This window comes from Myotis davidii, unplaced genomic scaffold, assembly GCF_000327345.1.
Source record: "Myotis davidii unplaced genomic scaffold, ASM32734v1 scaffold299, whole genome shotgun sequence".
Classification (NCBI taxonomy): Eukaryota; Metazoa; Chordata; class Mammalia; order Chiroptera; family Vespertilionidae; genus Myotis; species Myotis davidii.
In genome coordinates, this window is record NW_006293088.1 from 2215758 (window position 1) to 2228693 (window position 12936).

The 12936-nt window shown below is 54.7% G+C and overlaps 1 protein-coding gene across 1 annotated transcript in view; it reads left to right on the plus strand.

The window, feature by feature from the left end:
- Positions 1 to 12936, plus strand: part of PADI2 (peptidyl arginine deiminase, type II) — a 115022-nt gene that overhangs the window by 88139 nt on the left and 13947 nt on the right. Inside the window, exons 7-11 of the mRNA XM_006766774.2 lie at positions 6239 to 6417; positions 7468 to 7571; positions 8292 to 8403; positions 8922 to 9029; positions 11684 to 11835. Coding sequence (XP_006766837.1) covers positions 6239 to 6417; positions 7468 to 7571; positions 8292 to 8403; positions 8922 to 9029; positions 11684 to 11835 — 655 coding nt within the window. The remainder of the gene's footprint in view (positions 1 to 6238; positions 6418 to 7467; positions 7572 to 8291; positions 8404 to 8921; positions 9030 to 11683; positions 11836 to 12936) is intronic.

Sequence of the window (12936 nt, forward strand, 5' to 3'; positions counted from 1 at the left end):
TTGAGCGCCCTCAGTGCAGGTGCTGTTCCCAGCACTGGGGTCCCCACAGTGAACTCTGCAATCACACCCTGCCCACCCTGGTGAGGTGACGGTCCAGTGAAGGAGACACAGGAACTAGCATGATTGGAGGAAATGACTCAGACCACGTGATAGAGAGAGCGCAGGGTAGAAGTAAGGTACCGCTAGCCTGAGCAGGTGACTGAGCTGAGACCCAGACCAACAATGAGAAGGAAACAGCCCTTTATGAGCTGAGGGGAGAGTGTTCCAAGCACAGGGAACAGTACGGACAAGGCACAGAGCGGGGAACCAGCCTGGAGGAGCAGGCGGAAGACCAGAGCGAGGAGATGTGTTGGAATCAAGGTCAGCGAACTGGGCAGGAGCCGTGGCATGCAGAGAAGGCCCAGGGTTTCCTCTGAGGGCAGTGGAAAGCCATTAGAGGGTTTTAAGCAAGGGACTGTCAAGATCTGATTTATGTGTTAAAACGCTCTCTCAGCAAAACGGTGAGCTTTGCAGTTTGCCATGGGTGCAGGGTGGGGCTTCCCCTGCGTGCCCAGCTGCCTGGAGACGCGGGATCTCTGGCCCAGCTCTGGGGCCCACCGCTGGACAGGCCCACTGCAGCCAGGGCTGTCACCTGGAGGAGTTGGGCACGGGGTTCTCTGGACCCTACCTCAGGGAGTGATTTGGCCAGGACAGCAATGGACAGCTGCCACCTGAAGCCAGTCATCCACCCTGAGCTTGAGCAATGACCTCATACAGGGTGGAATGTCCCCAGAGTCAGGCCGGCTCTGCAGCCCCAGGGGGCCAGAGATATTGATGTTTACCCCGGCCGGGCTAGGGTTGCCATAGGCCAGGGTTGCCCCGGGGAATGGGGCTGTGGGCAGGGGCTGGAGGGGTACAGGCAGGACCTTCACCTGGGCGTCTTGACCATGGCATTGAATTGTGACGCCTGGATGTTACCCAAAGGGCTCTTTTTACTGATGGGAGTGGATTGAGGTCTGGCCCTGAATCGCATCCCTCCCCCGCCCGCGCCACCCCAGATGGGTCCTGAGCAGACAAGACAGAGAGGAATCACTAGGCAGGCGCTTTGTATGCTTTGGAGGCCGGTCCCCAGTCCGTGTCGTCTGGGCCGGCGTCCTGCGGGGGGTCGGGGGGGGGTTACAGAGACAGACAGCGATGATCCCAGAACAGTCCGTTTCCCACAAAATGTTCCGTCCTGGATGACTGCTTGGGGTCACGCGAAAGAACAGGATGGAAAATGGCCGTTCTGTGGCACAGTTTCCTTTTCTTCTGTGCAAACGTTTTGGGGTAGCGTCAAGGTCCAGGTACACCTGTGGGTGAGAGGGTGTTGTGTTACAGGAATGTCATGTATCACCCACAACCTGTCACTACCAGAACCACTAAGTAGAGAGAAGGGTTGGGTCTTTATGGGAGCTGTATTCAGACGGCCAGTGATCTGAGAAGATGGTGGGTTATGTGCCCTAAAAAAAATCATCTTACATCTCATCTCAAGGCGACTCTTTTTATAAGGAGGAAAAAAGTGTAGGTAAAGAGTTTGGAATTCAGGGGGGAAAGGTTAATCAGATGGTGATTCTTTATAGATAGATAGGTAGGTAGATATTATTGATTTCAGAGAGAAAGGGAGAGGGAGAGAGAGAAACATCAATGATGAGAGATAATCATTGATCAGCTGCCTCCTACACGCCCCCTACTGGGGATCGGGCCTGCAACCTGGGCATGTGCCCTGACCAGGAATCGAACCGTGACCTCCTAGTTCATAGGTTGGCACTCAACCTCTGAGCCACATCAGCCGGCTAGATGGTGATCTGCATCCGCATCCTGGGCAGGGACACGCTCTCCCTGGAGCACATAGCTCCGATACCATCTTGGTCGCTTGCAACCCTCCTGGGGCATGAAGGTTGGATTGCTTGCGGGTCTCCTGAAGTCAGGGCAGGTCCAGTCATACACTCCAGGCCTCGGAGCAATAGCTTTCTACACACACCGGTTACCAAGCCTAGTAACTCTATAACTAAAACAAAAAATATTTAACTTCTTGAGTTCCCCATCAGGCAGGGGGCTGGACTGGAGGCTAGGGACCCCAAGAGGGGGCCCTGGAGCCCAGGAGATTCAAATCCTAGATCTAAGCAAGTCTAACAAATCCAGACCTCGTGTGCCTCATCTGTGATATGATTTGGGGACAACAAGAGGCCTGGCTGAGCCGCTGGTGATGGGGATTCAAGACGAGTGAGCGTCAGGCACCCGGCACAGTAGCTGGTCCACGGAGCGCTCTCTCTAGATGGCACTTGTGTCTTTCGTTGGAATTATGATGATGAGTCTGAGCCACATCAGCTGGCTAGATGGTGATCTGCATCCGCATCCTGGGCAGGGACACGCTCTCCCTGGAGCACATGGCTCCGATACCGTCTTGGTCGCTTGCAGCCCTCCCGGGGCATGAAGGTTGGATTGCTTGTGGGTCTCCTGAAGTCAGGGCAGGTCCAGTCATACACTCCAGGCCCCGGAGCAATAACTTCTACACACACCAGTTACCAAGCCTAGTAACTCTATAACTAAAACGAAAAGTATGTAACTTCTTGAGTTCCCCATCAGGCAGGGGGCTGGACTGGAGGCTAGGGACCCCAAGAGGGGGCCCTGGAGCCCAGGAGATTCAAATCCTAGATCTAAGCAAGTCTAACAAATCCAGACCTCGTGTGCCTCATCTGTGATATGATTTGGGGACAACAAGAGGCCTGGCTGAGCCGCTGGTGATGGGGATTCAAGACGAGTGAGCGTCAGGCACCCGGCACAGTAGCTGGTCCACGGAGCGCTCTCTCTAGATGGCACTTGTGTCTTTCGTTGGAATTATGATGAGTGTTAATAATCATTAGAAGTCTCGAATGCTGTTAGGGAGATCCAGCCTCAGCTTCGGCCCCAGGGTCTCAGAATTGGGCCTGACCTCTTTCTATCAAGGATAGAGAGACCAGGGTGTCCGTTTGCCCAGGACCTTCCTAGGTTTAGCACTGAAAATCCCTCACCCCAGGAATCCCCTCCGTCCCGGGCACAGCAGGACAGTGGCTCATACTGTCACACTGAGGAGTCTCCTTGGGAGGTGGAATATCGCCAAAGTGACCGAAGGGTTGTGCCAAATCATACCAATGCCTGGGGCTAAGGAGAGGTCAGGGTGGCCGGCCGACCCGGCTCCGGGCATGTGGCCGGTCCATAAAGGGGCATTGTTGGTTCCTGCAGGGAGAGCCAGCCATGCCCAGGGGGGCCTGCACCCAGCTGGGGACGGGGGACAAGGGAAGGAGGCTCCTCAGGACAGTGGCCGGATTGTTCCCACCAAGGAACAATCTGCCCAGAGCTGGCCCCATGGAGATCGCTGGCCAGGAGAGGGAGAAAACTGCACGCAGATGGGCAAGATCATGTCCCTCCAGCTGACCCAGCTCCCCTGGCCAGGCCCCTGCCCTCCACAAGCCCTGGTGGAGCCCCTCCCCCATCACAGCTTTGGCGTTTTCTGCAAAGACAAGTCACCTTCTAGGCCTGAGATCTCTCCCCCTGAGCATCTACCGGTTCAAGTGCAGCCTGGGTGTGTGGCCGTGGACGAGCCTGTGTGCCCAGGGGGGAATGTTTTTAGTTATGCAGATTGGGAAACAGGGCACACGCTGTCCTTGCTGAATGAGGACGACTTCACCTTCTCCGTGGGGCTGGGATGAGTTCCTGGGAACATTCAGTGCCTGAGTCTATATGCCTCATTCCTGGGCCCGTCCAAGGGGAGGTGATGGGAGATATTATTTCTTTGCCTTCTGTTGTTCATGAGCCATTTGATGAAAAGGTCATGATTTTTTTTTTTCCAGAGAGGAAGGGAGAAGGGGAGAAAGAGATAGAAACATCAATGATGAGAGAGAATCATTGACCGGCTGCCTCCTGCATGCCTCCCCACCGGGGATCAAGCCCATAACCCAGGCATGTAACCTGACCAGGAATGGAAACATGTCCTCCTGATTCATAGGTCGACGCTCAACCACTGAGCTACACCAGCCAGACGAACAGGTCATGAGTGTTGCAGTAAGGGGTGTGCTGGCTCACTTGCGGTTCTCATAGTAGCGATAGCAACAGGTCCCAGCTGTGTTACCGGTGGTTACCCATGGTTACTAAGTTTACCGAAGGTACTAATGCTGTGTCATTTTATCTTGCAATGACCCTATGGCACAGGTATTGTCATCTTCCATTTAACAGATGAGTAAACTGAGGGGAGGGGAGGGTAAGTGAATTCCCTGAGGTTTCACAGCTTATAAAGCCAGCGTGGTATTTGAACCCAGATCTCTCTGACTGTGGAAGCCATAACCACTCAGGCGACCACCCTCAGTGAGGAATACTGGCTGGAGGAAAAGTAGGTGTATAGTTGTGAATACTCGAAACACCAAGTTTACTCTTGTGTTATTATTTATGAATTATTGTAATATTTTCCATGTGAACAACTGTAAACCTACGTCCGCCCTGCCTGACCAGTGTCCAGTGGAACACTGTCCTATGTGAGGAGCTATTCGAAGCCTGGACTGCACTGGTTCTTTCCTTCATTTTGCAAGTTCTAATCAACCACCCTATTTGTACCAGGACTGTTCTGGTTACATGTTCTAAGCCTTGGGCGACTGGTCACTAACCATGTTGACCATGGCGCTAAGCTGAGTCTGATTCTGCCCTTCCAGCTCTGCGGGGCATAAGGAAACTCCTTCTGGAACCGCATAGGGTCCTACGCCCATGGCTTCGCCAATGCAAGTAACCCTCTCCTCACTGCACCCCACGTCTGCCACCCCCAAAGGACATCTCAAAGCTGCCCTCTCTGCTCAAATGCTTCTTCCCATCCCGCCTCCTTCCCCTGCCCTCCCCGCCCCAGTAACCCCGTGGGATCGCTCCCCCACAGCTCTGTGGTGACGCTTCCCCACTCTGCTCTGTCTCACCATCAGCTGAGCGCTGCTCTTCAACAGAGATGCTGGGCCTCTTGCCCCCAAGCCCTTGCCCATGCTGGCCACAGAGTAATGAGTCAATACATGCGCCTGAATTGGCCTAAAAACCCTCCTACGGGGAGCGGTCTGGGAGCCGTCGGTGCAGTGGACATTTACTAAACCACGTGCCAGACGGGCTCGACCCGTCTCTGCCCCCACAAAGTGACAGCCTCTCGGGGCCAACAGTGAACACTGAGGTCATCGCCATTCGGAAAGGCCGGGATGGGGAAGGACGGGGCTGCGGAGGCTCCAAACAGCCCCTGGCTTGGTCTCTGAGGGACCCGGGCACAATTCTCAGAAGTGACACAAATTTTTTTTTAAAAAGTGACATAAATCAAGGCCTGAAGGAGGGAGACGGCTGTTCCAAGCAGCGGAGCAGCACTGCGAACCCTGGGAGGGCTCAGACCAGCAGGAGCGCTGGACACACTTGCCTGTCCTCCCCGCCACGGAGATGTACAGCCAGGGGCCCACGCAAGGGTCTTCACACAGAAAGTTCCCCTCCAAGAGTACCTGGAGGGGAATTGGGGTGCAAATGGGCACACTGTGTTTTATTCTGTAACGGGGAAGGGAGCTTGGGGTTCGGAATTGGACCTGACTTTGAGTCCCAGCTCGGCCACTTACTGGCTATGTGACCTCGAACCAGCCATGTCTCCTTTCTGAGGCTCCGTCTCCTCGTCGGTAAAACAGGGAGAATGATCGCTTTCTCAGCATCACTGGCTGCTCAGCCGTCCTCTGCCGTCATCCATGAGCACCATTCCTGGGAAAGTCAGCTCCTTTTATTTTTATTTTTTTAAATATATTTTATTGATTTTTTACAGAGAGGAAAGGAGAGAGATAGAGAGTTAGAAACATTGATGAGAGAGAAACATCGATCAGCAGCCTATAGAAACATCAGTGATGAGAGAGAATCATTGATCGGCTGCCTCCTGCACACCCACATGGGGATGGAGCCCGCAACCCAGGCCTATGGCCTGACAGGGAATCGAACCGTGATCAGTGTTTGCTCCTTTACAGACAAGGAAACCAGAGCCAGAGAGGTTGTCTGGTTCAGGGCCACACGCTGGCACACGGCAGCGCTGGGACAGTGACCAGGCCACGGCCCTCTGGTGGCTTTTCTGCTTCTGCTTTTTCTCTCTTCACCTGGAGGACGAGTTCCTCTGCCCTCTGTCCCCCATCGGTGACCCCGCCCGCTGACCGCTTCCCGGGGGGCGGGGGTCCGACATTGGTCCTTCTCCCTCCAGACCCGTTCTTCGGCCAGCGTTACATCCACATCCTGGGCCGGCAGAAGCTCTACCACGTGGTCAAGTACACAGGCGGCTCGGCGGAGCTGCTGTTCTTCGTGGAAGGCCTGCGGTTCCCCGACGACGGCTTCCCCGGCCTGGTCTCCATCCACGTCAGCCTGCTGGAGTATATGAGCGAGGTGAGGGCTCCAGGCCTCCCCCGTGCAGGGCTGCCCCTGAGCGCCAGGCAGGGCTCCTTCCTGAGGGCCACGCCCAGGATCCCCTGCCCCCCGCCCCCCGCTCTCCCCCACTATGCTCCACTCCCCTCAAGGGACCAAGGGGGAGTCCAGGCTTGGAGACCTAGATGCCCCCACCATTCACGTTCCGGTGAGGCTGGGTCCAGCTTACATTGACCAGGACAGGCTCTGGAGTCAGACTGCCCAGGTTCAGGCCCATGAGACCCCTGGCAGGTGAACGGACTCCCTAGGCCTTGGTTTCCGACAAAAGCTCCTACTTCCTGGGATGGCTCTGAGGCCTGGAACTTGTAAGAGCTCATTCACAAGCACCCTCAGGTCCGCGGGAAAAGGGGAGGCAGAAAAGGCACAGCTAACAGCACCGGTGGGGAGGGGGCCTGACCGCAGAGACTCAAAGGGCAGCCTGGGCGGGAGCCTGTGGGCCGGCTCCTGGAAGAGGACGTTGGTGGGGCAAGACCAGAACGTGGCCAGGAGTGTGCGCTCAGCCGTCAGACACCTGGGCGTTGAACTTAAAAACTCATTCACAAAAAAAAAAAAAAAGAACTCATTCACAAGCACCCTCAGGTCCGCGGGGAAAGGGGAGGCAGAAAAGGCACAGCTAACAGCACCGGTGGGGAGGGGGCCTGACCGCAGAGACTCAAAGGGCAGCCTGGGCGGGAGCCTGTGGGCCGGCTCCTGGAAGAGGACGTTGGTGGGGCAAGACCAGAACGTGGCCAGGAGTGTGCGCTCAGCCGTCAGACACCTGGGTTTAAAGCCAGCCTCTACCACGTACCATGTGCCTACATAAAAGGTCTGTGACTCAGTTTCCCCATCTGAAAAGCAAGGCTTACAGTGTATCTCCCCACTGGGGGTAAGGCAGAAATGAGTCGGTGCATGTAAAACCACCACGGGGCCTGGCACACAGTAAGTGCTCAATAAATGTACTATTGTTATCAGTGTCCCCCACTTGGGAAGGCAGGAGTGACAAGCACCCCTCTGCTTCTCTCCCACACCCAGGAGATTCCGCTGACACCCATCTTCACAGACACCGTGGTGTTCCGGATTGCTCCGTGGATCATGACCCCCAACATCCTGCCTCCCGTGTCCGTGTATGTGTGCTGGTAAGCAGTGGCCCTGGTGCAGACGGGCAGTGTGGCAGAGTGGTTATCGCCGGGGGCTTCGGGGCAGAGATATGTGACCCTGCAAAACTCACTTGGCCTCTCTGAGCCTCCATTTCTCTGAAATGCTAACGTCACCGAATCTCTGAGGATTAAATGAGACGGAGCAAAGTATCCATCCAAGGTCCTGGCACAGAGTTCTCGCTCTAAAAGTAACAGTTGCCATTTATTTTCATACTCTTGGCCCATACTGTGAAGTTGGGAACCTCCTATGCAAGGGATATTCCTCTCATTCATTCAGCAGTGTTTTTATTGAGCACCTATTATGTGCTAGACAGCCGCAGCGAGATGAGAAGCAGGGGAGCGAAGTGCCTGCAGGTGGGTGCTGGCCACACCAAGGACCTGAGGTCCGGGCCCATACCCTGCCTCCGTGCCAAGCAGAGCTCCGCCTCGGAAAACGGGGGAGTCAGAGACCAGGCTTTGGGGCAGGTGGGGGTGAGAGTCCCCCTCCTCGTTTTATTTGTTCATGACCTTGGCAAACACCACGTGTGGATGTTTGCTTGGCCCTTGAGTCCAGCGGCCTGTGCAAAGGTGACTGAACACAGATGTGGCCTCACCAGCCTGCCCAGCCTCCAGGTGCCAGCTGCTCTTGCCAGCTCAGTGGCCTGCCCTCGTCCCTCCTCACGCTTTCTCCGGGCCTTCCCCTCTCCCTAAACGTCTCAGCATGAAGGACAATTACCTGTTCCTGAAAGAGGTGAAGAACCTGGTCGAGAAAACCAACTGCGAGCTGAAGGTCTGCTTCCAGTACATAAACCGGGGCGACCGCTGGATCCAGGTGAGGAGCTGGGCTGGGGAGGGCGTGGCCCACGGCTCGGGCAAGAAGAGTTGGCTTAACGTCAACATCCTGGCACCCCACCGCGCCACGCACGGGAGTGCTGCCATCAGCTCACACATGCACGCGTGCTCAGAGACATACATGTATAAGGCAGTTCACTGCAGCCTAGGCAGCAAAAACCTGTAAAACAACCCAAATGTCCCTCCACGGGGGGCAGGGAGGGACACATATGACAGGACAGCCTTCCCATGGAGGACTATACAGCAGCGAGGAGGAAGCCAACTGTAAATACAGAATGAGCTCCAAGTTAAGGTGTTCCCTGCAGGAGGATGTAGACAGGATGTTGCCAGTGGTGTTTTATAAAACGGGGTTGGGATGCCCAGAGCCCGTCCGTGGAAGGATGCGTAGGAACAGAACCAGAGCCGTCACTTGCGATCAGGAAGAGGATTGGGGGTGCTGGCTGGTACTCACTGGTAGTGCTCTGACTCATCTGATGGCTCCCCATGGGGTCCCCGCAGGATGAAATCGAGTTTGGCTACATCGAGGCCCCCCACAAAGGCTTCCCCGTGGTGCTGGACTCCCCCCGAGACGGAAACCTGAAGGAGTTCCCAGTGAAGCAGCTCCTGGTGAGATGCTGAGGGCCACCCTGGGACGGGTGGGGCGCAGTCCTGGAGACTCTGACAGGACGGGGTGGTCAGGAGGCCTCGGGCACCCTTGACAAATTAGTCTGTTGCCCAGGGCCTCCATTTTCCCATCTGCGAAATGGGTCAGTTGGAACAGTGATTTCTAAGGACCTTTCCTGCTCTGATAACTGATGCATTTCCAACAAATGGAGAGTTTCCTGTTAGATGAGAAACAGGAACTGTGTGTCACAAAGGCAGGTCAGGGGCCCTGGCTTCTGCCACTGCCCCACCCCCAACTTACAGCGAAATAGGTTTCCAAAAGGAAAATTATAGTTAAGCAACTGTCAAAAATCCTGGTTCCAACCTCACAGCTCATTAAAGCTGTGGTTTTCAGTGCATGTGTATTTTTTGTTTTTGTTTTTTTTAATGTTTTCATTTATTTTTAGAGAGAGAGGAAGGGAGAGGGATAGAGAAATAGAAACATCAATGAGAGAAACATCATTGATCAGCTGCCTCCTGCACACCCCTCACTGGGGATCAAGCCCACAACCTGGGCATGTGCCCGACGAAAAATCAAACTCTTGGTTCATGGTTCAACGCTCAACCACTGAGCCACACCGGTCCGGCTGCATTTGTTATTTTTTAAGCAATCTGACCGCCCCCCCCCCCATTTCCACTCCTCTTTAATGCCCTCCCCAAGACATCAGGGCTACTCAGAGGCAACCCCTTGTGAACCTTCACTCACGAATCCCCCTCGTCATGGGAGATGGGGAAGCCGCTGGTGTGAGCGCAAAGCTCTGGAATGTCAGGCAGACTGGCCTTGAGTCCCGGTTCTACCCCTTCGCAGCAGTGTGGCCTCGGGCAAGCAACTCAATCTCTTTAGGAGTGGCCTGAAGCCTCAGTTTGCTCATCTGTAAAATGGGGATGGAAACCGTATCCATCTCACAGGCTTGTTGTGAAGATCGAAGGCATTCTCTGAGGCATCCTGCTGCACCTGATACATGCCCATCACTAGCTGTCATCATGTTTGTTGTTCCACAGCCCTGGATACTGTCCTCAGTGAGGACTGTCCATTCCCTCCAGCACTGGGAGGGGCAGAGTCAAACCGGCCCGCCGCAGGCCTGAGAACCGAGGCCTCCCAGACCCTCCTCTCACGGTCCCTGCGTCACCACCTGCCTTCAGCGCTAGCTGCCTGCCTCCACAGCCCTGGGCTGCATTGTTCCCGGAGGCCTGTGCCAAGCCGGCTCTGTGCCGAGTGCCTGCCCGCCTATGTGACGCTGTAAAGCCCCAGCTGCCCCAGCCTCCGGCAAACCGCACCTCGCCATCTGGGCTCCCAGGCGAGAAAGCGCTAAGCTTCAGCCAGCCATCCCACCCACCACAGCTGTCCCCGGAGCCCTCAGCGGGGCCAGGATAAGCCACACATCTTCCCACTTCACTTTTCTTATTGCAAGGATTTTTGTCAGACAAGCTTCGTCCCAGCCCCAGTGCAAGTTCCCAAGCAAGACCCCTATTTGTTTTTTAACCAAAAACATCGTAAAAGGAACCATAAAATTCAGGTGGTCACCAAGGTTATATCAGCGGGGGACCACTGGGGTTATGCCAATTCCAGAGCTCTGTGCTAAGAAGGATTCTGAGGCTACATCTGGGCTCAGTGAACAAATGTGGTTGTTTGGGGATAGGTTGGAATGTCATGGGTCACCTCTCTGCCATTCCTGCATGTATCAGTCAGCTTTCACTAGGTAAGGATGCAGTAACAAACAACCCCCAAATCTCAATGCTTGACAACAGCAAAGGCCCATGTCCTGCTTACCCTCGTGTTGGTTGCTGGTTGGTGGTCTGCAGCTCTGCTTCCCTGTTCCTTCCTCATTCTAGAGCCCAGGCTGCAGGAGCAGCCCAAGTCTGAGTAATGCCGTTCTTCTAGCATGAGGATGGGAGAGAGTTGACAGGCATACGCAGTGGATCTTATGGCTTTGGCTCTGAACTGGCATGCGGCACTTCTGCTCACATTTCATTGGCCAGAACAAGTCATATGACCAAGTCTGATACTGGGCAGGAAAGTATATTTCTTCTACAGGGAGAAATCGGAAGTCACACGGCAATAGCTCAGGATGCAAAAGCCTCTTACTAAGAAGCGGGGAGCAAGTCTCTGGGAGCAATAAAACAATCTACCGCCTTGCCGCAGGTCACCTGATCCAGCACCTCTTTGACAGATGGGGAAACTGAGGTTTGGAGAACTGAAGAGATGAGCAGAGACATCCATAGCACAAAATGAGGACTAATCCTGAAATCACTGATGTACCTCTGTGTTTGGGAAATACTAGTAGAGGCACACGCAGAAACTCAGATACATGCGTGCTAATTCACACACACACACACACACACACACACTGCAGAAACTCAGATACATGCATGCGCATTCACACACACACACACACACACTTATATGCTCACGTTCATGCCCACACTCACACCAACATGCTCACAAACTCACCTCCCCGCCAGGCTCTCCTCCTTGGTGGGAATAAGAAGACCATGGGTGACCCCCACCCAGAGGCTAAGTGCCCACAATGCCAGACCTAAGGTGGTCAAGGCATGATCATCAGAAGGTGACTACGTTGGCTGCAGGACACTAATGATGGGTGTGTGCCCCTGCCTAGGGCCCAGATTTCGGCTACGTGGCCCGGGAGCCCCTCTTTGAGCCTGTCACCAGCCTCGATTCCTTTGGGAACCTGGAGGTCAGTCCCCCAGTGACCGTGAATGGCAAGACATACCCCCTGGGCCGGATCCTCATCGGGAGCAGCTTTCCTCTGTAAGAGAAGCCAGGGTGGGCTGGGGACAGGGTGGGAGGTTACTCCGTCTCTTTAGGAGGGGACTGGGAGCAAATGACTGAGAGAACTAACCCCTCCCAGGACTCTCTGATGAGATACAGACATTTATGGAAAGAAAACCAAGTTAGCCAGTACATCTCAGCATAAATTAGGATCAAATGTAAAACTAAATAAAAAGCTATTTTCCCAAAAGGGGAGGCTCTAGTCTATAGTGAGATTATAAACCATGTGGGAAGGGGATGAAGGAGTCTGGAGAAGGAATCCTGAAAGAGAGGAGTGGGAGCACCAACCAATCCTTGAGGGGCCATACACAAAAGAGTCATAAGACGGCATGGCCCTGCCCCAGAGCCCGAGTCCCTGGCTCCATGGCTTGTCCACAACACCCTCCTTCCATCCCCAGATGCCGCCCCCCTTACCCCCCAGTCAATGAAAAGGCAGAGCCTCCCTTGGTCAGAGCAGTTGCTGGGAAGGTAGCAAGTACTGTGGGTCCACATCACAAAAGGGCTGCCAGGAGCCTGCACACAGGGGAGCAGCCAGGATTCATGCACCCAGCCCCTCAGCCACATGGGATGCCCTACCTTCTCAGTGGAGGCCACTGGCATGTCAGTGACCATTTGACACCTTTCTGTCCTTCTCCCTCCACTCAGTAGCCCTGCTCCATTCAACAGGTATTTCCCAGGCCCCAGCCAGGTGCCAAGTCCTGTGTCAAGCATGAGGCTCCAAACAGGAGGCCCAGCCCTCGCCTTCAAGGAACTGGTGATTGAACAGACATGAAACAAGGGGGTGTACGGTGATATAAGGGATGTTAGGGAGCCCGAGGAACCCAAAGAGGGGGTCTCTGACTCCCATGGGGAGTTCAGAGAGGGCTTGTAGAGACAAATATTTATTGAGAGCCTTCTCAGTGACCAGGTATTCTTCTAGGCCAGTGGTCAGCAAACTGCGGCTCAGCAAACTACAGCTCGCGAGCCACATGTGGCTCTTTGGCCCCTTGAGTGTTGCTCTTCCACAAAATACCGACTTCTGCGCATGGGCCACAAAGTTTCAATCACACTGTACGTGCATGCCTGCACGTGATATTTTGT